Source organism: Larus michahellis, chromosome 2 (genome assembly GCF_964199755.1).
Source record: "Larus michahellis chromosome 2, bLarMic1.1, whole genome shotgun sequence".
NCBI lineage: Eukaryota > Metazoa > Chordata > Aves > Charadriiformes > Laridae > Larus > Larus michahellis.
In genome coordinates, this window is record NC_133897.1 from 63,480,812 (window position 1) to 63,507,317 (window position 26,506).

At 40.0% G+C, this 26,506-nt stretch overlaps 1 protein-coding gene across 3 annotated transcripts in view; it reads left to right on the plus strand.

The window, feature by feature from the left end:
• COL15A1 (collagen type XV alpha 1 chain) overlaps nt 1-26,506 on the plus strand; it is a 150,456-nt gene that overhangs the window by 55,122 nt on the left and 68,828 nt on the right. For 2 of the 3 annotated variants that reach the window (XM_074575711.1, XM_074575713.1), the window contains exons 6-13: nt 5,822-5,948; nt 7,751-7,869; nt 11,827-11,955; nt 12,582-12,608; nt 15,235-15,297; nt 19,005-19,082; nt 21,152-21,214; nt 24,443-24,568. In XM_074575711.1, the coding sequence (XP_074431812.1) occupies nt 5,822-5,948; nt 7,751-7,869; nt 11,827-11,955; nt 12,582-12,608; nt 15,235-15,297; nt 19,005-19,082; nt 21,152-21,214; nt 24,443-24,568 (732 nt within the window). The remainder of the gene's footprint in view (nt 1-5,821; nt 5,949-7,750; nt 7,870-11,826; nt 11,956-12,581; nt 12,609-15,234; nt 15,298-19,004; nt 19,083-21,151; nt 21,215-24,442; nt 24,569-26,506) is intronic. The other variant, XM_074575712.1, reaches the window with a different exon arrangement.

A 26,506-nucleotide genomic window follows, 5' to 3' on the forward strand; every position in this document is an offset into this window, starting at 1 on the left:
AGAACATCAGTACAGTCCCTGACAGATGTTTCAGAGAAAGTTTCTATTTATCTCCTACTCTGAAAAATAGCTGAACAAACTTTCAGCACTTTGAAGTAAATTGCTATGCTGAGCTGGAATAAAACAAGTCAAAGGTCATTCTTGAAAATGCAATCTCTGAATAAAGACACTTAGCAATGTTGACGGTGCATATTCTAGTTTGTATTTTTCTGCTAAGTAGTTCAGTACTGTGCAGTAGGAATGGGTAGCATTCTTTGCATTATTTCAGCATGTTTCCACTTAATGGGCCTTGTGAATCAGCTTAAAAGACCTCAGTGAATCAGCAAAAAAGGCATGTTTAACATGTGTAGAAAGAAGAGGTGCCTCCTCATAAAGAATTTTTCTGTGGATTCCCTGCTAATTGATTATCCAACCAAAAACTATCCCTGGCCCGTCTTACCTACAGGTTTCTTCAGAAAAATATAGCCTGAACCACTCTGCATGTTGGAAACACATTGCCAGAAAGGAAAAGTAGGGAACAATTTTCATTACTGGTTCATGAGTGTTCAAGCCATTTCATGTATGTTACAGCACTGGATTTGTGTGATTTTTTTTCCAGGAACAATACTATCGGTTTTGTTTCATTAACTTTATATCTTTATGAACTAACAGTCACAAAAATACAATCAAGGATCATAGAATATTTCAGATTGCAAGGAAGGTCATCTAGTCCAACCTCCTGCTCAAAATGGGATTATCAGTCAGGTCAGATCACACCTTTCAGAGCTTTTTCCAGTCTGTTCTTGGGAACATCTGAGGATGTAGACTGCAACAACCTCACTGTACAGCCAGTTCCAATGCAGGTCTTTGAATTGGTGAATTGGTGAAAATGTTTCTCCTTATATCCAATCAGAACCTCTCTTGTTTCAACTTACTGCCCATTGTCACTTTTCCTACTGCCAAGCACCACTGTGAAGGGCCTAGCTCCGTATGATTGATGAACCCTGTGCGGTTATTGGTAGGCTGCCACTAGGTCTCCCATAAGCCTTCTCTTCTCCAGGCTTCAGAAGAACAGCTCCTTCAGCCTTTCTTCCCAGGACAAGTGCTCCAGCCTTTGTCTGTCTCGTAAGCTATCTGCTGAACTCAGATCACTGATATCTGTCTTGTAACAGGGGAAAAAAACAGGCACAATGTTCTAGATGTTGTCTAACAAGTGCTGAATAAACGGGGATAATCACTTCCCTAGACCTACTAGCATGTAGCCAGAGTTAACATGGGTTTCTTTGCTGCCAGGGCATGCTTCTTGGTTCATATTCAGCTTGCTGCCCACCAAGATCCACAGGTCCTTCTCTGCAGAGCTGCTTCCCGGTTTGTCTGTGCCCAGCCTGCATCATTGCAAGGGGTTCTTTGTTCCCAGGTGAAGGACTTTGCATTTGTCCTTGCTGAGTTTCATAAGGTTCATGTTGGCATATTCCTCCAGCCTGTCCAGGTCCTTCTGGATTGCAGACCTGCACTTGAGCATATTGATTGGTGCACCTCCAACTCCCACTTTGGGATTATCTGCAAACTTTATGAGCAAGCAAGCACTCTGCTGCCTTCTCAGGTCATTGGCAAAGATGTTAAACAGAACAGATCCCAGGATGGACCCTGAGTATGTCCCATTAAACACTATGCTCTGAGTTCAATCATCCAACTATTTTTTACCCATCTTGTTGCACTCCCATCCAGACTGTAGTGTCCTAGCTTGGATGCAAGAATATCACAGAAGACAGTGTTGAAACCTTGCTAAAATCAAAATGGATGACACCCACTGCTTTTTCCTCATCCACACATACAGTCATTTTATCACATAAGGCAATCAAGTTGGTCAGGCATGATTTACCCTTGGTAGATCCATGCTGACAGTTCCTAGCTACTGTCTTCTCCTTCATATGTCCTAAAACATGTTCCAACAGGACCTGCCTCATGATTTTCCCAGAGATCAAGGTAAGGCTGGACAGCCTGTAGTGATGTGGATTGCTCTTTTGGCTTTAGAGTAAATGTAATAATCTGAGAGTAAATGTTCCAAATGAGTTTTGCCATTTTTAAACTGTTTTTTTTTATTATGCACACACTGATTGCAAGAAATGTAAAAAGTTCTAAATTCTTTTTATGGGGATTATAAAGTATGCTCTGTATTGCGTATTAGTATTCAGTATTCTGTCTTTGTCATTGTTTCTTAATTCAGAGATAAATATAAAATCTACTAACAGATTTTACCTTTCAATAACCTAGTCCCTCATTATTTAATCTGTGGTCTTTACAGAAGTGACACACACACTTTTATACATATTGACTCAAACAAGCATAGAAACAGATTTGTCTCGTGGTGACAGACAACAAAAGTTGCAAGTTGTAGCTAGGGAGGTTCAAGTTGTATTTCAGGAAAACACCCTTTAATAGGATAATAGTGCATTACTGGAACATTTCATCCAAAGAAGATATCAAATCTCCATCCTTAGAATTTTTCAAGATTTGGTTAGACAAAGTCATGGCTGAGCTGATCTACTTACATGAGTGGTCTACTTACGTGACCTCGAGAAGTTCCTCCCAACTAAAATTTCTTCCATGTGTCCATGTAACCTGTGTGACTCGTGATGCAGTGACATGGGTTGGGGGCCATTTTTTCTCTACGTCTTTTCAAGTCCCCTGTGGTTGGACATAGACTGGACAGAATACCAAAGAAAATGTATCATTAACACAAAAGAATTGAGTCTAAAGTTACAGTGAAGTTGCTCTTTCCCAAAGGAGTAATTAATTCCTAAGTCACATTTACACAAGCTTTACCTTGCTGTTGTGCCTGTGGTGGCAGAGGTTACATTCAAGAAATTCCATTCTTACATTCTGAACATCATCCTGAACACAAAAGACCGAGATCAGAGACCAGAGACCCTGGGAAGACCTGATAGGCTCTTACAGAGGCCCAGAATGAAGGCTTGTCCTCAACAGTGTGAATCCTTCAGTGAAACCCTACCTATTTCTTAACAAACCGGGCAATGTGGTGCCCACCGTGTTCCTTGAAAATCATGGGTACAGGCTAAGCTCTTAGTTCTTAGGCTGCTTATTTGTCTCCCAGAAAATGTGGAAGCCATTGTGTTCCCAGCTAAGGAATGCTAAAACAAGTGTTGATAGAAGGCATACATAAAAAACCCCCCAAAATTTAATGAAGAAACAGAGGATGTAGATTGGACTACGGAATATCTCTTCCTGCTATCACCTCAAAGGAAGTGATTAAGATCCCAGCTCTTGCTGCATGCACATCAGACCTCTCTCCTGTTACTGAGGGTTTTCTGTGAATTCTGGACCTTTCCTGAGGGAGGAAAGCCCTCAGTGTCTGAATTGGGGTGCACCTATGGGTGCTAAGAACTGTCAAAGCAGCAGCCTAAATTACAAGGAGATGGTCTAGGTGGCACAAAAAGTCTTTTCCTTCCCACCAGTGGGCAGAAAATCTGGAGAAAATAATATCTGTGAGTTTCCCAAGAAGCATTCTCTTCTGGGGGAAAGTTTTGAGATGAATCTGGTTTTATGCACAGAGCCAGGAATAACCTTTAATAGCTCTCTTTTTAGGTAGTTCTTCTGAGTTCAATCCCCTGCAGGAGCTAGACTGTAGCTGGCTGTCCTCTCTGTCCTCTCCTCTTCTATTCATTAGGAGCTGCAGATGGGAAAGCAAGAGGACTTAGTGCTTCTCAGAGCTTCGCTGACTTCTGATCAGCTACACAAATACTGCTCCGTATATATACAAATGTACTAATATAGCTCTGTAAGGAAGACTGCTGTGGGCAGTCCACATGCAGTGACAGCCGCTTTAATTTCTATGAGGCAGGGAAAGCTGTTAAAACGCCCACCTCTAATCTCCTGACCCATTTTCCCATTGTCTCTCTGCACATGGAGTACCTGTGGACAAGTAGAGAATACCCACCCTTCCATTCTTTCGCTAGACAAGTCCTTTCAACTCCATTGGCTGATGTTGATCACTAAACTTTGTTGATCACTTCTTTATTCCACAGATATGTCTTCATGTCTAAACTAACTGGGATTATTTCAAGAGATTTTGTTGTTTTCCTTTTCCAATCCCTTTGGTAAATTACCAATGTACTTTTTTCATTATCCTATCTATTAGGCAGGTGATCATTATTATCTGTCAAGTTTACATTCTTATGAGCGTAGTGTGAGGTTTGAGTTGTTTTTCTACTATCTTCAAGTTAGTGTCTTTATTTCTCCCATTATTTTCTAGGGCAGAGAGTTAGATTTGGGACATTTACTAATACTATATGTTGGGTGGGTTTTTTTCCATTCCATAGCTTTTTAAATTATTTCTCAAAAAGGAACATTTAAATCTTTGTCCTACTATTGCTTTATTTTTCTTCCCAGTGAGAAATGAATATCAGGAATGCTTTATAGACTGTACAATTGAGCACATTGTGAATTGTGTGAATTATTTTCTGCTGCTCATCTGAAGTATTTGTTACTCTGCATCAGAAGAGGGAAGTCACCAGACATTGCATTTAAAGGGAAAAGTTGTTACTCCTTTCTCAAAGTAGCCAAGACCCAATCTTATTAAGAATTTTAAAACACAAAACCCTGTAGTACATGACTAGCTTAACATTGTAAGTTTACTACGGTTCAGATAAACAGGCTGCATACAAAGGTTTATTGGTCTTTAAGATTAATTGACATATTCCTACACAGAATGTCAAGAACAAGGTATATAGTTGTAAGAGAAATAAGAGAGAGGAAACACGCATTTGTTTCTTTCTCAAGTGGAGTAAATAGAACTGAAATCAAATGAAACTACCTTTGTCAGATAGAGGGGGATCAGATCTGGCCCGCTGTGGAAAATTTCCTTTCCCCTTTAAATGGAGACCTAAAGCCTATTTTCAATGTATTTCTTAATAACAAGAAGTACATTGAAGCTTTTCCTCAATTATTAGGATACAAAACCAGTGGGATAAAAATCATTCCAGTGATGTTACCTCTCTTCCTTTTGCTGACAACTCAGGTACTATTTCAGCGAGCCCTTTTGTGCCATTTTGCACATCTTAACCTGGTTCAAGACCAGGATGCTTGGCCCATTAAGTCTGCTCCAGGTTACCATGGCAACATAATAGCTTTTAAATTTTATTTAAACTGCAAATGCATGTTTGCATTGGTAATCTCCTTGCTACACTGAGACAGCACTTCTCCAGGTCTCCAATTACAGTAGGGAGTAGGCTCTTTCGATTCCTGCATGCATCTGATACCAGGTTATCGAAATGGCCACCTTTTGCCCACCGACAGCCGGAACGGAGAAGGATGGGTACCAGCCAGCTCTAGGCTTTTAAACTTGCAGTGATAACTTTACAGTCCTTGTGGTTTTCTCCCTCTTTATGGGTTTGTCACGTGTACACCACTTGGTTTGAAGGGATGGAGTTCAAAGGTATTGTGTTAGTTTTTCTCAAGAGCTAGACTAAATTAGTGTGATGTGCTGATAAGCAGAAATTAGATGTGTACTCTAAAGAGGAAAATTAAATAGAAGGCGAAATAAATTAAAAGCTTGTAAACAGAAGAGGATGTATATATTGGCCACAAATAAATGTCAGTTTTTATGACAGCAATGACAGTTAATGTTTCTAAGGGCAGCATGAGAGTAAGGACAGACACTGGCAAGATATTAAGTGGGAAAGATCTGGATTTCTGTTTTGCTTCATAAATGTGATAGTTCTGATCACTGTGCATTGAGAAAGGTAATCTACTGATTCATGCTTTAAAATATGCAATAAGTTTTTTCTCTAAACAGTTCTTTTGGGTTTTATGGGTTTTTTAGCCTGAAGATACCTTGGCTGAGCCAGTGGAAGCCCCCCCAGCTATATTGTCTTATTTGGAAGAAAATGATTTCTCTGGAAATCACAGATCAGAAGAAATCTCTGGAGCAGCTAAACTTAAAGAACAAGGCACTGCCTCTTTTTTTATTTGGTTGGGGGGTGGAGGGGGTGGTCATTTATGTTCCCTAGGTGTGGAGGGGGTGGTCATTTATGTTCCCTAGGTCTGAGTCCATCATTTCCCTGTGTATGAAAAGCCATTGTCATATTTTGAGCAGTGTCAGGAATAGAAAATCCTATGGTTTTGGACATCCTGTGTGTTAGAAAAGAATTGGTGCATCAAACATTTGGTCACTGAAACTGCAGGTCTCTGAAACTGCAGTTAGCAGTTTGCTAACAGCAGCAAAGGTAAGTGGTAGCAACGACAGCCACTGTCCAACATATCTCTCATTTTTCACTCCATATCATAGAATCAGAATCATAGAATCATCTAGGCTCGAAGGGACCTTTAAGATCATTGAGTCCAACCATTAACTTGACACTGCCAAAACCACCACTAAACCATGTCCCCAGGCACCACGTCATTTAAAAAATACCTCCAGGGATGGTGATTCCACCACTTCCCTGGGCAGCCCATTCCAATGTTTGATAAAATTTTCAGTGAAGAAATTTTTCCTAATATCCAGTCTAAACCTTCCCTGGTGCAACTTGAGGCCATTTCCTCTTGTCCTATCACTTCCTACTTGCAAGAAGAGACTGAGCCCCACCTTGCTATGACTTCTTTTCAGGTAGTTGTAGAGAACGATAAGGTCTCCCCTCAGCCTCCTTTTCCCCAGGCTAAACAATACCAGTTGCCTCAGCTGCTCCTTGTAAGACTTGTTCTCCAGACCCCTCACCAGCTTTGTTGCCCTTCTCTGGACACACTCCAGCACCTCAATGTCACCTCTAATAGGTGCTTATCTCAGTCATTGTTGTTAAACATGCAGAGAATAGATTTACCTTTCTATAGTGAGGAAGTTTCAGTTACAGAACTATGGTTTATATTTTAAAATGAAAAAGAAAAAAAATAAATTGGATAAAATGAATAAGCTGAATAAAATGAATGAGCTGCTGCTGTGGTGCTCCACAACACTGCAGTAAATTGCAAGTGTTAGGCACAGGGAAGGAAAGGAGAACAATCCTGTGTCAGGTCAGGGTGAAACATGGCACTTCTTGAGAGATACCTCTACAAATAGTGCTACTGGCTCTAAAGCCATTTGGCTCCTTTAAAAGGAATTTAAGATGAGTATTTAATTTGATGACCTTCCATTATAGTGAAGCACGGCCATTCACGTAAAACTGAATATCACCACTGAACAAACAACTATATCCTACTTGCATTCCCTGCAAAGGATGTGAATCTGCCTAGGGCACCAATGGGGTGTAATGGTTGTAAGTGTAGGCAGCAAAGTGATAAGAGCAGGGCATGATGCACTGAGGAATCTAGTCTTCCACTAGTAAGACAATTTCAGTACAGCCCTAGAAAACAAAAAGTAAAATTAGTTATCTTAATAAGGCCAAAGACAATGTTCCTATTTAAATTTATACATACTTCAGATAGCACCTTTTATACATACCTCTTATTTTTTGTTACATAGATGAAAAACAGGCAACCACTAGACTAGAGCTTGAGGCAAAAGATCATGCAATACAGTCTTTTTCCTTAAAATAAACATTTGTTTTATAATTTTAGTCTCACTTTTTTCTTTTTTTTCCTTTCCTTTTAAAATTTTCAGAGTTATGAAATGACTAATATTAATCTTTGGAATGTATTTTGGTCATAAGCTAAATAACTTATTTTTTCATACAACTTGCAGCATTTGTGTTCTGATAAATACCTCTGGGCAGGTTTCGTTTTGCTCGTCTCTCATTAACAAGTGATTATTTTATTTCAGATTCAGCTGTCACGGAAAGTGGACAAGACAACAGTGAGTCTACCACTGCCACGCAGGAAATCTTAAGAGAAGAAAATGGCTCTGGTGCTAGTGTTTTGCCAGGAGTAAGCAGAGAGGAGGTCTGTACAATGGGTTTATCATATGCCTAATCTTTTTCTCCCAAGAGCAGGAAAACATACGAATTTTAGGCGCTTTTCTGAATTGGTACCTTTATCTATTCCATCTTAGCAGCATGCTGAAACAGAAACGCCTACTTTTTAAATTCTTAAACGTCCTCTCATAACATCAGACTGAAAAGCACTGACACCATGCAGAAGTTTGGATCCATAACCATTTAAATGGGCTTGAGATTTTTGACTAACAAAATGAATTTATTCTTTCAGTTTTGCCTGTTTCTGTTTTGCACTTAAGAAAGTGAGAAACAAAGAAGATAACTTAAATCCTCACTATAAAAGCCCACATTTTTTATTACCTAAAAGCAGGCATCTTGGTCTTACGGTAACTGCCTTGCAGGTGAAATTCCTGCTTCCTCCTCAGAAGTATGGTATGCAAACGGATTTAAAATTACACCCTTTGGGTGCTCACCAAATGCTTCTGTGTGAAGTACCAAGTGCAAAGAAGTACCTCATTATCACAGTGATTCATTATCAGGCGATCCAAACAGAAGACTAACACTAAATGCACTAGAGTCTGCAGGAATCTATGCCTAAAATGTGTATCGCTGGCTTTCCTTGGTTGCCCACAGACTACTCTGAAAAATTGTAGTTTCTGCAAATTATTCTTTTATAAACCAAATCTTGAATTACCACCCAAGAGGTTGATCCTATATTCCGTTTCTTGACAAGGGAATGACTGCATGGATTGCACTGGAAAAGTGTCTTGCAACTCCTACTTATTTCTTTAAGTAAGCAGTATACGCTGCCTCCGGACAGCTGCGTACGTTAACACCCAGAGATGAAAAATCCATTTAAAAAGTAGCCAGCAGGTTTCCTGGCTCTCACAATAAAGAGATGCTTTGACTAATAAAATATTAAGGCTGAACAACCTTTTGGGGTCCTTGTATTACTCATATCTGTGTCAGAGCAGTTACATGGCTGTTGACAGACATGCCTAGCTTTTCTCTAGGCTGCCAGCACATTTTTTAGAAATATTCTAGAAGAGGCAATAACTGGACATATTTCACCTGTCAGAGATGCCTTCCAAAAGTCCTGGTCAGGCCGTCTTGTTGTAGGCGTACAAGCAGGAATTCCTTTCAGGATCCTTCCTAATGGAAAAGGAGATTTTAGAAAGCATGCGTGCTACCACCAAGTGAGTTGTCCGCTACCGAACAGAGGAAACTCTGACAAAGATGGGCCGTAATTTAATTGGCAATTCCATTCTGCCATGACCAGGAATAACTGTAAATTACATGCATATAATTGAGACTAGTCACATCTTCAATATCACTTTTTGTCAAATCACTTATAAAATCAGAAATCCCTTTTGGGTAGACTCCTGTGGGCCTGGCTCCTAGACAAGGAAATGAAGGGAAAATGCAAGGTAGCCTGTTGCTACTTCGAGGTTCACACAGTGCTAAGAAAAACGGCAGCCCTTTTAACTCCTAAATAGAGAGTACTCCAGCCTATGTGACTGCAGGCACCAGAAACCCCAAAGAGAGTGGCTATGCCATATGTAGCAAGTCACTCTCTCTGGCGCGATACTGGGCTTTGAAAGGTGCTGTGCCTATTGCGTTTGTAAGGTAACGCGTAACCTGTGTGATTCTGCAAATTGAAATGATGTACACCCCTCCTTTGGAATCTGGTGAGTGGGAGGGCTCCAGCTGCTCAAATACTTGCCCTACTTGTCGCCATATTTCAAAATAATCAGCTAGCAGTACCTTTTTCGTTCATTAACATTCCTGATCCAACAGACACCACAGATTTTTCTAAGCAGAAATTAAATAACCACCTTTCCTTCCTCTTGCTTTCGTGACTTCTGTGCCAAAAGTCCATTCTTTGTATTGCTTGAAACTCCAGTGGGTTATGACCGCTTCTGTTTGCCAGAAAACAGCCAGCGTCAAGAAACACAGAACTGAAGTTCTACCTTGTGTGTTTTGTTCAAGTGTTCAAGCTGCTCCTTACAGGATCTTCTGCTGTTTCTGTGTTTATTGTGGTAAATTATAAAAAATGGTGAACCATTAGGTTAAGGACCATCCATTTGAGCTGACATAGAAATGGCTTTAATATTTGTTGGAGGACTTCCAAATATGATTCCTCTGCCATTTTCATGTCTGTATTCACATTTTTTAAAAGCAGCAATTTTAATGTCAGGATGAACTATTCTTCTTACGATCTCTTTTTTTTTTTTCCAGTTTTGAGCTATTTTTCTTAAATAAAAATCCAGTCTTCGTTTAAGTAGTGTGACACAAAAAGCTTAAATCTATTGTGACAAGCAGTTTTGCTACTTACTTATCTTTACAATTTTTTTCTTGAGTTTATTCATATTTCCTCGTCCTTTTCACCACAGAGATACCCAAAATGGCTACACATTATGCTAACGAACAACCTTTTAGAAAATAATAATAAAAAAATTGTTACTGCATTGAAAACTAGTCTTTGTGAGTACATAGTAGAGGTGGGCCTATCTTCTGTAATTTTATCATTGTACAAGTTACGCAATTTGTAATCCAATTAATATGTATTATACTGATTGGGCACGGCATTATTTTTTCAATGTTGTATAGCACTCAGACAAATGCCCCTCAGGAAAATTTGCTAAAGTCAGATAAACAGTGTTACTGTCATCAAGCACATATAACAAAGAAAATTGCGACCTGTGTGTCAGACAAAACCATGCTGATTTAGCATTCATTACATTTACACTTTGATTTTAAAATAGAATAGAATAGAATAGAATAGAATAGAATAGAATAGAATAGAATAGAATAGAATAGAATAGAATAGAATAGGATAGAATAGAATAGAACAGAACTGAACTGAACTATTGCAGTTGGAAGGGACCTACAAGCATCATCGAATCCAACTGCCCGACCAATTCAAGGCTGACCAAGTTAAAGCATGTTGTTAAGAGCATTGTCCAAATGCCTCTCAAACACTGACAGGCTTGGGGCATCAGCCACCTCTCTAGTAAACCTGTTCTAGGGTTTGACCAGCGTCTCAGAAAAGAAATGCTTCCTCATGTCCAGCCTAAACCTTCCCGGGTGCAGCTTTGGTCTTTAAAAAATCAGCTAGCAGCTCCTTTGCTGAAAGCTGTCATCCTGCTAACTTTAAAATGCTTGAGTAGTTACTGTATTATATCCCTCCTAGTTTCATTAGCTACTAGTGGAACACAAAATATTTCATTGCTGCTATAAAATGTGAATAAGTCCTAGTGCTTTTTTCAAAATATAACAGAAAATTGACTTAAATGTTCTGTCCTGTATAGTGGATTTTAATTTAAATATGCATTAGTGTCAAAGCTTCACCACTGAAAGGGCTTGTTCCTGGTGTATTTAAATTATTCTTTTTATTATTCTTACTCTCTCTTGACTAAATACTGACGCTTAGCAATTTTTTGCTCATGCTTGTTGTCTATTTTTACTCTTTGCTATCAGGTTCCTCATTTCATCTTCTGTCACTTTCCTTTTTAAATGAGCTGAATATGTAATCCTCGTGTGTTAGAGTTGTAGATCTCAGGGGATTTGGCTAAGGCATTCCTAAACATCTCTTTTTAACTTGGCAATTTTGTCCCAGACAGACTGAGTTTCTGAAACCGGTCTTTTTCAAAACTACATTATTGATTTAGACTGTGCAGATTTGTGCAGATATGAAATAAGACCGTGGCCACTGGCATCCAGGTAACCAGGTCTCATTTTTTCCAGCTCAGTAAGCAATTTATTTGTGCTTGCGTGAATGATCTCTAATATGAAGTGCCTTTGCTGAATGGAGTATATTGTCTGTATGGTGCCTAACAGGTTTCTGACTGCATTGAACAGAGCAGGGGTTCTAGGAGAGAGGGAAGAGAGCGGGGGGAAAGAGAGAGAAAAATGGGAAAAGTAATGCAATGCATTTTTCATATTTTGCATTATAATTACCCAGGGCCAGAATGGTCAGGAAGAAGAGGATGGGTCCACAGGATCTCCGGGAAGGTCAGGGCTAGAAGATGTGCAGAAAAAAGGTCATGGACCTCCTGGATCTCCAGGGAAACTTGGACAACATGGTCAGCCTGTGAGTATTTTCTGTCTGTTGAAAGAATGCATGTATTTCAGAAAGGGTAATTGTCATTCATCGCATGTGCATAAAGGGTGAAACTCCACAGCCTCACACACTGTTGTCAGTTATACTTCCACAAGACGAGTTTTAGTGCCACCAAATCAACTCAGGAGCGTCATATCTGCTTTGCGCATGTGTTAATGGCTATACAGGGGCCTGATGACAGACAATCATCCCCAAAGCACAGGGCACACAACTGCTGTGCCAACACGCTCATGTTCTTAGAGCAGTAATTCTACGAGCTCTTCAAGCAGCCTCTGCAGTGCTGCACCACCTTCCCAGCTGTTATGTTTGAACACGGTCAAAGCTGCCAGACTTCAGAACTCACATGCCTTCTTTCAGTGGCTTCTGCGTACCCTGGATGTTTCACATTTAACATCATTCTGAACCATCAGTACAAGACGTGTCCCATTAAACAGAGGTGCAAAACAGATCACACTGTGAGGCAGTGTTTGTCACAGTTCTGGTTTGTTATTTTGTCACTGCATGGCACATCAAGCGATAGTTAATCGCTTTTCTCTTTTGTTGCTTCTTGGCTACAATGTTTTATTTGCCTTTCTAACAAAGATGTTTTATTTTAGGGCATTCCTGGTAAAAATGGCTTACCCGTAAGTACTCTTTTATATGTATTTTGGTTAACTGAAGAAAAAAAACCCCAACAACATTTTTTTTATCAGAGACTCAGCTATGTTGAAGCTTAAGCAGCAAAGTTCTTTCTCCGTGTGCTCTCTTTAGAAGGCAGCTCTGGTGCTGTAGTTGACTTCCTCATGTTGCCAAGAGAGGAGGACCCTGGTTTCTATGAGAAATTTATCATTTCCCAGTTGCAAAGAAAATAAGAGGCATGGCATACCATAATCAGATGTACAAGTGTCCAGCTCTGGTGAGGCTGGCTTTTTTGCAGAGAAGAACTTCAAAGCCAGGACATACTCAGATCCAGACCTCTTTCAGAGCAAAACAAAGTGCTTCATTGACCCTCCACAGACACATGCTGCCATGTCGTCTGCTCCCAAGCTCAGCTGTTACTAACTTTCCAGATGTACCCCTCAACTCTTGTGCAGTAATTCAACTGCACCTTCTGCTTCATCATTCCTGCTTTCCTTTCTCTGCATTCTTCTACTTTACCCTCTCCTCTGTCGCATTTGACGTATTGTTCCTTCCTCCCTTCTCCGGATGACTCTCATCCATAGGTCAGTTCACCACGAGCCATGGATAGATTGCATATGCGTCCTCCGGGGGTGAAGTATTGCACAGCAACGCACACAATAACAAATCCCTCGCTGTCATATTCCGTGAGCGTCTCAGCTGCTGTTGCGTATCTGTGCTCTTGACGCTTTACTGCCTGGCCTCTTTGTTTCCTTACTCGTTATCTGTTGCTGCCACTTTGGGCGTCTTTCCCCTCTTGAAGACCTTCCCACCCAGAGGCTGTCACCATTACCATGCCTGCTCCTCCTTTTGTATACTGCCGTGCACCGCTGCCGTGAACTTACTGTCTGTTCCTGCCCCTGCAAGTGAACCTCAAGTGAAACTGGTGTGTTTTAAGATACTAAAAAAAATAAGTCAGTGATCATCATGGGATGCATTATTCAGCTTCCACATGAATGCTGCCTGGATACATTGCTATAGTCAGAGAAACGTTACTGATTTTGAAATTTTTAGCCTAAGCTCAGGTTAATGCGTCACTAGGGTGTGTATGGACAAGAGGTTTACATTTTCTGTATCAAGAGAAGTCTGACTACTTTCAAGCAGAACATTTTCAAAGAAAATTCTATTCAGCCAAAATATAGAAAATTCTCCAAATTTAATTCAAATGCTTCAAAAGCATTTTTTTTTTTGTCCCTATAAACAAATCCTTGGAAAACAATCCTATTTCCAATCATAGACATTTTGTTTTATCTTGTGAAATGAACTAATGTCCTGTATTTTTGATAGATATTCTTTTGTCCATGCGTAGCTACATTCCAGTCTTGCACATACCTATGCAACTTCACTATTGGATTTATATGGCTTCACTCAGCAATAAAATTAGTATGCACTAGATTTATATCGGCCATGTGTTTGCCACTTTTCTATGAACTTGATACCGGTTACTCTATAGGAAAAATAATAATAGGAGAAAAAAAAACTTTTAGTCTTACAGATACATTTTTTTCTCTGTAATGAGTTTATATAGCCCGTCTATACAGCCCTAAAACTTGAGCAGTAGAGTCCATATTCACAGTTGTCCGGATTCCTAAAATGCCATTAGGGAAAATAGAATTTATTTGCCTTCTGAATTTTTTCCAGTGTCATAACTGAATTTATAAATAGCACCACTTTATAACAGCACTGGCTTTAAAGCTGGTGGGAGTTATTTCTAGCCAACGATCAAGCCTCCTTAGAAAGAGCATATACGTGTTACATGTAGATGAACATATATAGAAATGTCATTTGGGATTAATTTGACTGGTGAAGTTTAGGGTGAAAAATGGGGCGAAATGCTATATGGTACCACATATTCCCTGTCAGATGCATGTTCTCAGGAAGCATCCTACTTGGTAGGAACTGAGTATATTCAGGTGGGTCAAGGCAAAAAGGATTTCAGTGGAAGGTGGGAATAGGTTAATGCCAATGGTATGATTTGGTGCACTCAGGGCAGCAGTTTGCAGTAGTGAGTTGCAAATATATCTCACTATTCTCTGTTGACTATTACTTCTGTATGAAACTAAAAAAAGATTTCTTCCAAGTGTCCTTTTTCTGAGTTTGAAAGTTGTTAGGGAAGAGGCAGAATTCTAGCCTGGAATTTACCTGCTGTAAGCATATTCAATAACTTTGGAATAAATGAAGACTTTCTTACCTCTTAGATAAGTAAATGGCTGAGATAGATACAGAAAATTTGAAGAGGACTTTTCAGACAGCTGTCTCTGTTCTAGTGGAACATTAGAGTTTTCAAAATGTTTTTCACCAGTGCTGTGCAGTCCAGTTGGCATCCTGTCAGATCCAAACGCAGCCTGCCAAGCGTTACCATCTCTGGGTCCCAAACAGGCTTTGCTGCCACTTTGTTGTGGGCAAAGTAGATGTGGTGAGAGGCACGTTTTGTGCGCTGCCAGCTGCATCGAGGTTTAAGCCCCATATTTCCTCCCACTGCACAAATTAAGGGTTAGAATCTAGCACCCTTATGTCCAGCCTCTGCTGGTAAGTGTACAGGCTGTAGCCTGCATAAGGTAATGTCTAATCAAAAAAATAATTTCCTTTTAGAGTAAAAATGGACTTCAGGAGTTGCCAGAACTGAAAGGAAAAGTAGGCCTAAAAGGTGAAAAGGTATGTGTCCTCTCAATAACCAACCAACAGATACCATTTATGCTTGAACATGTGTTAATTTAGTACAGCCTGAGAGAAAATAATAAGAGCAATAGGGAATCACAGGAAGAATTTAAACATCCTGATGTTCACCTATGAATCTGCATGAAGGGCAGCCGTAACAGAATCACAAGGATTTTTCAAGAATATGAATAAATTTCAGCAGTAGAAAAAATTGGACTTTCACAGGAGAACTAAGGAAGTTATATTTAACATTTAATAAAGAAAAATTGTTATATATAACTGCTCTGTGCAACTTACTCCACTGGCTACGTGATTTAACAGAGACAGTTACCCTTATGAACTGAACGTAATTGTCCTTTCCCTGGATACCACTGGCTCAGTCTTCTTCATTCCCACCCATCACATATATATACACACACTGACAAAATCCCCCCCCCAAGTCATCTTTTTCCCAGGCTAAATAGTTTAATCTCTCTCAGCCTCCCCTCGTAAGTCAGAAGCTCCTGTATCTCCAGTCGTCTTTGTGGCCTTTAACTGGGCTCACTCCAGTATGTCCCTGTATTGTACTGGGGAGCCCAAACCTGGACCCAGTACTTCAGATGAGTAGAGCAGAAGGATAACCTCCCTCAACCTGTTGGCAATGCAGCAATTGGTGCATGGTATCATCTAAGTGTTCTGTGGTTCAGACACCGAAAGAAGTGATGGTGATGCCACCAAGAACTGCAGTGCCATTAATCTCACTTGAAGAATATTACAGCAGTTCTGGAGACATTTTAACAGTAGCATATTTGGAGCAATGTAGCATAACCTCATTGTGCTACTAGAGAACAAGATAGAGCAGGCTAAGGATTCGCTAGAAAGAGTGGCATGTACTGATTTATAGCAGTCACTTCATGAAAATTGCACAAAACCCCCATACTCAAAATATTAGCTTTGAACATATAGGGCTAAAAGAAGGCCCAGAGCCAAGTACCTAAGTACTGTGAACACAGCCAGTCTGTTCTACCTGGACTCAGGGCCAAAGAATGGTCCCCAGCCTTATTTTATTGATAAACATAGGCAGCAGAAAGAAAACATTCTGGCAGCAGGAGAAGCAGCTTAGCCATAGTGAGCTAAGGCTACATCTAGAAGTAAAAGACTCCTGTAGTCTATTCCTGATTACTTATATGGCTATCTTAGTAAAGACATTTTAAGCTTTGTTTTCCATTTTTAAAATTGGGCTAATATTTTCAAGGGATACTTCAAAGAGGCATTGTGAAGATAAGTTAGCAGAGGTGCTGAAAATCCTAGCAATAGGTTCAAAAGCACTAAGGGACACTGACAGCTTCATATGCAGAGCATTTATTTGGCAGTACTTTAACCAGGCCCTTTCCTGCAGCGGAAAGCAGAACAAACAAGAGAACACTGCTCTGATCCTCTTTTACACATGTGAATAATTTTTGAATTATTAGTTATCCAGCAAATTACTTCATTATCCCAATCAGTGTGATTTCCTCTTATGCTGGTAGGGTGATCAAAGCTTAAAGAACTGATACGTACACACACAAAAAAAAATCAAACCAATTATGCTCTCTAAAGGCAGTCAGCACTTTTTTCAGCGCAATAATGTTCAAATTTGAGGAACAGCAGCAGGATCCACCTGCCCATTTTCGGTTCTTGTAATTGAAAATGGAAAGCTGAGAATTAACAGGGTACTCCACATCGGTGGAGAGTGGGGAGCTGGCTGTCACTTTTTCACTGTGGTCCTTGTTCAGTGCAGAGATACAGTCATGAGATGCTCCTTGGCAATGGATGCGATTAGGCTGCCTAGACACGACTGTGATCCAAATGTGAGAGATGAGGTTTTTTTCTTCCTTGCAGTACACACAAAGTGTAAGAAATTGCATGAGAACAAGCACAAAACACTGACAGGAGCTAACGTAATAATCACTGAAAAAAAGCAAAGGGTACGTTAAAATGAATGAAGGGTATCTGTAAATAAACATGCTAGCAGACAGTGAAAATAGCCCTAAATTAATTAAACACATTTCTGTGAATATTACTGAAGTATCACTATAGGAACCATTCGACAAAGCCACAGGGAACAACAAAATGAATTAATATATTTATCTAATGAATCCTCAAGCATAAAGAGCAAGTGACCAAGAAGCAGGTAAAATTCAGTGTTTCCTGCTGTGTGACTGAATATATGATTTTAGAGAAGATGATTAAAATGCCCCTAAGCCCAGGTAACAGATTGGCAGGTTAGAGGATAAAGCATAGATCAGTAGAGGCTGGCTAACAGCCAGAGTTATGTCTCTGTGACTTCTACTCCTTTAAGAAAGTTCAGTGCAACCAGTCTGGTTTCTCTCCTCCCGGTGCAAGGTGGGAAGGAGCTCACACCTTGCAGCTCTGCAATGTCAGGATGGATGTGTAGGAATCTGTGCTACAAGAAAGCGTTGGTAGAGCGGTAGCTGAGCTTTCCAGTCCCAATGGTGAGAGAAGCTCTGGGATACAAGCAGTTGCATTGCTCTTTCTTCCCCTCTAAACATACATCTGCTCTGAAACCATGGTCATCGTGGAGGAAGAATGTCCAAAACGCACATTGAGGAACTCCCCAGAACGGAGAATTGTGGTTATTGAATGCCAAAGACAAGGAATGTGACACAGCCAGGGAGGGAGAGGAGGGAACTATATTTTCTCCCAGCATTCCCTCTGTCAGATGTATCAGGCAAAAAGCAAGTGGCATCAATCACTTTTAGAGGTATACATGACTTCATCAAATGAAATTAAATGAGTGCCAATTATTTGATGAAAACAGCATGCGTGTTAAACAATCCAATGTTTTGGTCTGCCATTTATTTATGATCCTATTGGTGCCATTTTAGGAGATGCAGTGGCACAATCTTCCCCCAAAAAAGTTTAAAACACAAAGGCTAAATCCTGCTTAGTGAATTCTCCAGAAAAAGGCACATAGGTAGTTGAGAATGAAAAGATACATTATAAAGCACTTCCAATTTAAGATTAAAAAAGTTGAGGCAGAACACCAACTCTCGAGTGAAAAATGCTGGGGTTGAGCAGAAAATTTAATAAAAGTCACAAATATCTTAAGCAGAAGCACTTCAAACTAACCTCAGCAAAATGTCAGAGATGATGTAACAAAGCCGAAGAAGAAGAGATGGTAGTAATTATGAGAGAAGATGACATAGTTCTGAACAGGGCCTTTCATTGTGTTGGCAATAGATAAAGGTCAACACATAGAAGAATAATCATGACACGGTGGTATCGGAAAAAGCATTACAGACAGTAGCAATAAACTGAAGAAATTTACTTATTGAGTACCTTGGTGTGACCACACTTTCTACTTGCTCATTTATTGGGGGGGGGGCATATAACGTACCCTAATAAGGCAAGAACTACAGCAAAACATTATTCTGACAAGAAATAAATGCTGTCTAATGCTGTTAATGCCGCTTGTACATTTGCAAACCCATTGCAGAAGTTAGAAAGGGAAAAGCTCTTTCTTCCTTTGCCAGTGCAAAGATCGTGCTTCTTGGGAGCTTGTCTTAGAAATGAACAAAGTTCAGCTCTGCTCATAGCATCTAAGCAGATGCTTTTGTTGTTTCTTATGACTAGAAATTCACAGATTGCAGATAATGCTGAAAAGCCCCGTTCTGCATTTATGTAATTAAATCCTTGCTGATTTATCTTCATTCCTGTTTTAGGGTGATCCTGGTGAGGGATTGCCAGGACCCCCTGGACTACCAGGACCTGCAGGACCATCTGGTCCTTCCAGAGGATCCGTGAGTATTTGGCGTTCTCTGTCAATGAGCTTGGCTTGCCATAGAGGAATCCAGAACAAAATAGGAGGTTTTCTCTGGGAAAGCAGCCCGACTGCCACAGAGATAATCATGTTGTCTAAAACACTCAGGCAGAAATGCAAATAAATGTCTGGCTAAACTGTATGTGTACTGTAATCTACATAAACACCCAGTATTCACATTTCAAAAAGCCAGTCAATGTGTGTGTTCTCCTGTGCAAAAGCAATAATATATGGGAGATCAAGAGACAAAAATTTCCTCAAAAAGGCATTATAAACCTGAATTATTCATGTCTTCCTGCTACCGAACATAGAAATGGTTTGACAGTCACTTACGTTTGCTGTCATTAAATACTACAACACATACTAGCCTGGTGACAGTGTTCATATTTTGAATGCTCAGTACTCGGGCAATATTTCAGATTCATCTCTCTTCTGCACTTGAGCCTTTCCCACTGTTTTCATGAGGATACACGTGTACGCAACTGAAGAAGGAATCTGGCTTGAATTTTCAATTCATGGTAGGGGAGCTGATTTTAGGTGTAGACACAGCCCAGCACTGACACCAGTGGGAGTCCTGTGGTGGATTTTTAAACAAAACTCTTACTAAGTATTGTGAGTATTTAACAAGACAGTTTGCGACATATTCCAGTGACCAAAATGGATTATATTGTCCCCTGACCTAGGGTCTGCCTAATTATACCAATCTTTTTCTGTAGCATAAAAATAGCGTAACCATGTTATGAAGGACTGCATTATTTAGCCTCCATCGATATGGGCTTCAAGACACCAGCAAGGCAGCTTCAGATGGCTAGGACAAGGTGCTCCAGCCCAACAGCATTTCTCACCCAAAGGCCACATCTCTAAATGTAGCAGTGAGCACCAGGTCCTGCACCGTGTTTACTTCCTTGTCTGTCACAGCAAGTTTCAAGGCCTTTTATTCTGGTGTGAAGTGAAAGAAGCCTCGGTGCAGCCAGGGAACGCATCCCTGATTCCTGGGCTTTTGAAACATCAGCTTTGGTACTATGATAACTGATTCAGTTACTAGTTCTCTGTGTGCTTTGGGCTGTGGTTTACAAAGCATACACAGCTATGAAACTCCTCAAGGACTTGCAGTGGGAATCTGTAGTTAATTTACTGTCGTGTGAATTGACGTTATTTCATTTTAAATGTGGTGGGACTCACACATGTAGAAAAGTCATATTTCAACTGACAAGTTTGTTAGTTGCACATCCTGGTTCATTCCTTTCGATTCTTAAAACTATGAGTTCTGTAAAACTTTCATAGCAAGTTCTATAATTTAAAAAACTGGATACCTGTACTTCATTTCACTTTGTTATATATACTATGCAGAGAAATCGTGGCAAATTTTCCATGAAAAGTACTTCTTTTTCTTAAGAGGTTTAAAAAAATTATTTGACAGTATGTATGCTGACTGTAATTTGCACTGTAGGTTCTGTAATATAGGAAGATGAAGTTGAAGCTTGAATCTATGAAATTGTCTTATAAATGAGTGCAACTAGATTGCGATACTGAAACCAAACTGTTTTTCTAACAAAATACTGTAGAAAATACTTTAGTATATTAATTTTCCCTTCATAAAATTTGTCTTTGTATTCCAGCTGTAGGAATCTCAGAATTTGGCTTTTGAACTAAAAGGCACATTCTAGGAAACAGTGGCTAGTTGTTAACTATGCATTTTAGGATATTCTTAATGTTGACAGGTATCTTTCCAGAGTTAAGATTTGTCTGAGACACTGCTTCATCTTCTGTTCACTTAAACAGTCACATGGAGTGTTTGTCCTGCAGGACTGTTACCACTGTACTCATAGAGCATCTGCACATAAATACAGCGCTGGGTGTCTACGAAATAGATGGTATGAAACACCAGAAACGGGACTGAAATGTTTTTGTTGTCTTATAATTTATTTCACCAGTGACAGTCTGCTGCAATGATATCGACTATAGCTGTATTTGCAGTAATCGGCAAGCGATACTTTAGTTTGACACCTTTAGAAGCAATATTTTAAAACAGAATTCTCCTAATTCCAGAACAGACTGGAAGCTGAAGAATCGGGTTCTGGAGATATTGATGGAGAGACTGAGATTTTAAGAGTAAGTATATATTGATGTTTATTTCTCATTAGCATAATAAAGGTTGTAGAAGGTCGATTTTCATTGACAGTGGTACAATTTCACAATGCAAATTTTGTACGTGTTTAATACACCACATCCAGCAATGCTTTGTAGGGAACACCGGAGGTTTCATTTCAATATCTAAAAAAGACCTACGTGAATGTGAGTGGGGAAGAAGTGTGAGAAAGAAAGAGGACAACAAAGAAATAATGGCAAGAGGACTTTTTAAAATGAGAAAATTCTTTTATTCTGATTCTGAGAAGACAATTAAGAGGAGGTGGGAATGACATTATTCTTTGGGTTTTTTTTAACTTGGAGTACCTGTTCTAAAAAACAAGTGTGTCTATATGAAATACTTTACACTGCAACTTCCACTGTTGACCCATTTTGATGGTCTTTTGACCTTCCCTGTGTCTTCACCTTTGTGAATAGTTGTAACGCTGTTACATCAAGGCTGGCTAGCAGACAGAGCTTCTTTGGCTTAGTGAAAGTTAATAATATTTTGCTGCATATGTTCCTGAGGTTCTCTGGGCTGTGTAACATGGGAGACCAGATTTCTGGCATTGGGAAGGAGTATTCATGCCAGGTAAACCTGAGTCATGGGCACACTTGCCATTGGTTCAAATGAGACAGTCAAAGCAGTTGCTGCCTTAGATGTTCACCTCATACTTCTCCTGGAGGTGTCTATCTATCTCAGCTTCAGAAAAAGCTTATATGGCTTGTGAATCTACTAAACTACTTAATTTTGCAGACATAATATTCAGGAAAGTCAGCATCAGTTTCAGTTCATTTCTATAGGCTATGCTGTAAAATGCAGCTGACTCACAAGCTCTCAGCTGTGCTCGAGATCAGCAGGCTCCAGGAACAGAGCAGAACAAGTGGGATGATAACTACTGGTTTAATATTTTAGCTTAGTCTGTCACTCTTAGCATTATGTATCAACAGCCTCAAGTAAGCTTTGTTTTAGAGACTGAATCGGTGCATAGGTCTTGTGCTTTCTCTTCACAGATACTTGACACATTTTGAGAGACAGTACTGTGCCTTTTTTGGCAAAAGTAACATCAATTAACTAGAACTTGCTGCCAGATCTGAAATTATTCTGTTTTGTTTTGTTTTGCTTTGTTCTTGAGTCACTTCTTCACCCATTAGCTCTAGATGGCCATCATGTCCCTGTTGAAAATCCAAGTACCAATCTATAAAACATGTATTGCAGTTGCAAATAATGTGGCTTTCTATTCACACAACCAGTCAGATAGATAAGGAATCAGGTGATATATTACAGTTAAGGACAAATGTTAGGAAAATGACAAATCAAGTGGCTGAACATGAAGAGACATAAATGAGAACCAGGAGGCAGCAATGTGCCCTTATGGCCAAGAAGGCCAATGGTCTCCAGGGTACATTAAAAAGAGTGTGGCCAGCGGGTCGAGGGAGGTCATTCTGCCCCTCTTCTCTGCCCTGGTGAGGCCACATCTGGAGTACTGTGTCCAGTTCTGGGCTCCCCTGTTCAAGACAGACAAGGAACTACTGGAGAGAATCCAGCTGAGGGCTACAAAGATGATCAAGGGAACGGAGCACCTCTCTTATGAGGAAAGGCTGAGAGACCTGGGTCTGTTTAGCCTGGAGAAGAGAAGACTGAGGGGGGATCTCATCAATGCTTATAAATATGTAAAGGGCGGGTGTCAAGAGGATGGGGTCAGACTCATTTCAGTGGTACCCAGTGACGGGACAAGGGACAACAACACAACCTGGAACACAGGAAATTCCATCTCAACATGAAGAAAAACTTCTCTGAGGGTGGCAGAGCACTGGAACAGGCTGCCCAGAGAAGTTGTGGAGTCTCCTTCTCTAGAGATATTCAAAACCCGCCTGGATGCGTTCCTGTGCAACCTGCTTTAGGTGACCCTGCTTTGGCAGGGGGGTTGGAATAGATGTTCCCTTCCAACTCGTACCATTCTGTGATTCTATGAGAAGGCCCTTACTGGTCCATTTAGATGGAATGAGAGATAATCTTTGATGCAGTCTTTGTGATGGAGTATTTCCACCCTTCAATTAGAAGCTGTTTCATCAATAATACTGCAGCTCTCTGAGGAATTAACTCCCTGGATGCCTATCTCCTATGAACTCCAGAGTGCTATAGCATTCTGAGACCTCTCTTTTGCAACACATCTCCTCATATTTTTCATTCTCTCAGATTGATTTCTGCCTCTGTTCTTTTCTGTTAAGAAAAGACTTCTGAAAAAAAAAGACTTCTTTTCTGTTTCTTCTTTCCTCCAAAGTGCTGAATACCTTATTCCCAAGGCTCTTCAGGAGGGAACTGGCTTGAGCCAAGTTAGTTATCTTGCCTAGTTTAGGAGACTAGCCTTTTTAGATGCCCTATGTTGTTAACAAGATAGGCGAGTGCTTGGAATGGCTCCCCGAGAAGGCCCTGTCGACTGTACTGAAAATCCAAGATGACCATCTTCCTAACAGAACCCTGTAGATGACCCTAAGTCAGAATTAAAGCGTTCTTGCCTTACAGTGCCGTGCTCCAAAATTTCAAACTGTCCATGTTTGCCTGCTAATGCAATCAGTAACAAGGATGAACTTGCACGAGAGAGAATAATTGCAAATGTACTATTTCTCATCAAGTAACATATTTCATTCATTTTATTAAATTTAAATAGCTTTGCTCATGTCCACGCAGGATAGATCTTTGGAGAAGAGGCCATTTTTACAGCACTAAACTGTAGCGCTAAGACAGTCAGGTCTTGACCATGAGTACAAGTTCTCAGTGCTCCAACAATCCCATGGAGAAACCTTTTGAAATGAGTAGAGAAAAAACTAACCGCTTCCCTCTGTTCAGTGATCCCTTGATTTCATTTTGGTTAAGTTTCTTAACATTAGGTTGGTCATTGGAATATCTCTAAGGTCTTTACTGGGTTACAGAGAGCTGACACAGAATTTTTTGGTTTTCAGTTTCCTGCTTGCTGTTGTGTGCCATGAGGTGGCACAATTCAGAAAACAAAGATGGAGGAGGTCAGTGTGACCCTACGTAAGGAGTATATGTGTGAAACTAAAATTGGTTCTTAATGAAGCAGAAGGCAGATGGTAACCCAAGCTGAGAGTTTTATGAACCTGAACAGTCTGTGTGGGCTTTTCCTGTTCCATGTGTATACAAATGTACCTGGGTAGGGCCATTTTTAACAATGCTGCTGATTTATCCAGGGTCTTCCTGGGCCACCAGGCCCTCCAGGACTGCCTGGTCTTCCGGGAAAGCCAGCACCCAATTCAGGTGTAGGACCTCCTGGGTCACCAGGTGAAGATGGAGCTTCTGGTGAACCAGGCCCTGAGGTGAGTACCAATTTGTGCACAAACTTTAATATTGTTTCTGTCCTACAACACTAAGTTCTAAGGCTTACAGTCTGTATAATTCTTAATACTATTGCAGAATATTTTTAATTGAAGAGTTTGGATTTTATGCACATTTTTTGCAAAAAAATAACAAAATAGATGTCTAGTTAACACATTACACCACAGCAGGATGTACATTTGGTGGACAGATACTGGTGAATCTGTACCAGAATAAATAAAAAGTAAGGATGCTTTTACTAACACTGAATAAGGCTAAGGGTTATTTTTCCTGTGGTGCTTTCAGGACAATAAAGTTTGCTAAATCACCTACATAATCTGCAGAGAATTTTTAGCATAAATTCAGTTTCAGGAACTGTCTTCCATCTTTTTCTACAGCTATGTAGAAACACTTATTCCTGTGGACATATGAAATACAGTTCTACTGTAAAAAAGTTGCTAAAAGTTCAAGTGTCACCTATTTGTTAACAAATCTTCAGTAAAGTGTTTTTTCAGTGAAGAAAACCATTTTTTTAGCATTGATCAGCTCTGTGAATCCTCTCTGGAACTATATTTACTAATATAGTTCCCTTATTCCCATCTTCCAGTAGCAATTGTTCTCAGGACTAGATTTGGTCTATACGTTCACATTACCTTCAAAGTGAGTCACCGTTGCTGTATCTGACAAGGTGGAATTAACATATATTAAAGTGTATTGGTGACACATGTTAAAGAGGAAATCCCACTGCATCTCAGCTGTGCTAGGTTTTTTTGAGGATAACCAAGTCAGTAGTTAATACAAAGTCTAAAAAGGTGGGTATGGTAAATTTTAAGTGTCTGGCCATCAAGGTGGAAGGCAGCATCCTTTGTGCAGAGAGAAATTAAGCACGTGAAAATCTTTAAAATGGGATCCAAGAAGCACGTGCGTGGGAAGTCAATGAAAACCAAGAGCTGAGGATGTATGTACCCTGAATTAACCAGGAGGGAAACACTGAGAAGAGCCTGAGCTGTACATACATTATCTCGCTTAGCTCTGCATGGAGGTACCTCCAGCCAATACTTCAGAGTTCTATCCTGAAAACTAGTCCTTTTCTGTCAGGAGACAGGTCTCATACTCTCAGGCTACAAGAAAGTGTAAGCATCACAAATTTCTGTTCAACCAAGCCCTAGGTCCTTGCAAGATGGAGTGTCCACTCAACACAGGTCAGAAATCAGGGTAATTTTTGGACTTCAAAGTCTCAGAGTGTTAACTCTTGGAATAAATTGTATCCCTATGAACCTCACTAAATAAAAGCTGTGATAAACAGAGTACAGAAGGTGTAGCTATACATGGTCTATACATTTTGCTGAGTTAAACACAGTTTCGGCATTTGTGGCACTCAAGTGCTTTGGCTGAGTTTTGAGTACTGAAGGACTGAAATGACCTTTTGTTTTACGATTTTACAGGAGATTGATAAGGCAGTTAGTGGTTCTGGCCCATTACTGAGATGTTTCACTAAGGTGAAATAACCTGGTCCCACAAAAGTAGGCTCCAAAAGCAGTATCCATCCAGGCTTTTCACTGACATGTTTCAGAAAAGTGTATGCAAAGGAGCTTTGACAACCAGGTTGCACCATAATTAACAGCTGTAGTCCAGATCCTTAGAAATGTGTCACTGACTTAAATCTGAAAATAAATATCAAACATTTATTAAATTAGTGTATTGTAAACATTGTGCTTTCTTCTGTTATTCTTTGCTTTCTAGAAATTATCAATGGATTTTTCAATGGTTTTATGCAGTAACTGTGGTAAGATTGTGATCTGCATTCTTGATGGTTTGTTCCCAGTGCTATTTACAGAGTCAGCCTTTAACCCAGCAACAAGATGCACTCAGGACACCTTTGTCCTGCAGTTACAGTAGCATAGGGTCTTGTAGGCTCCAGGTAAGCATGGAAGTAGTCA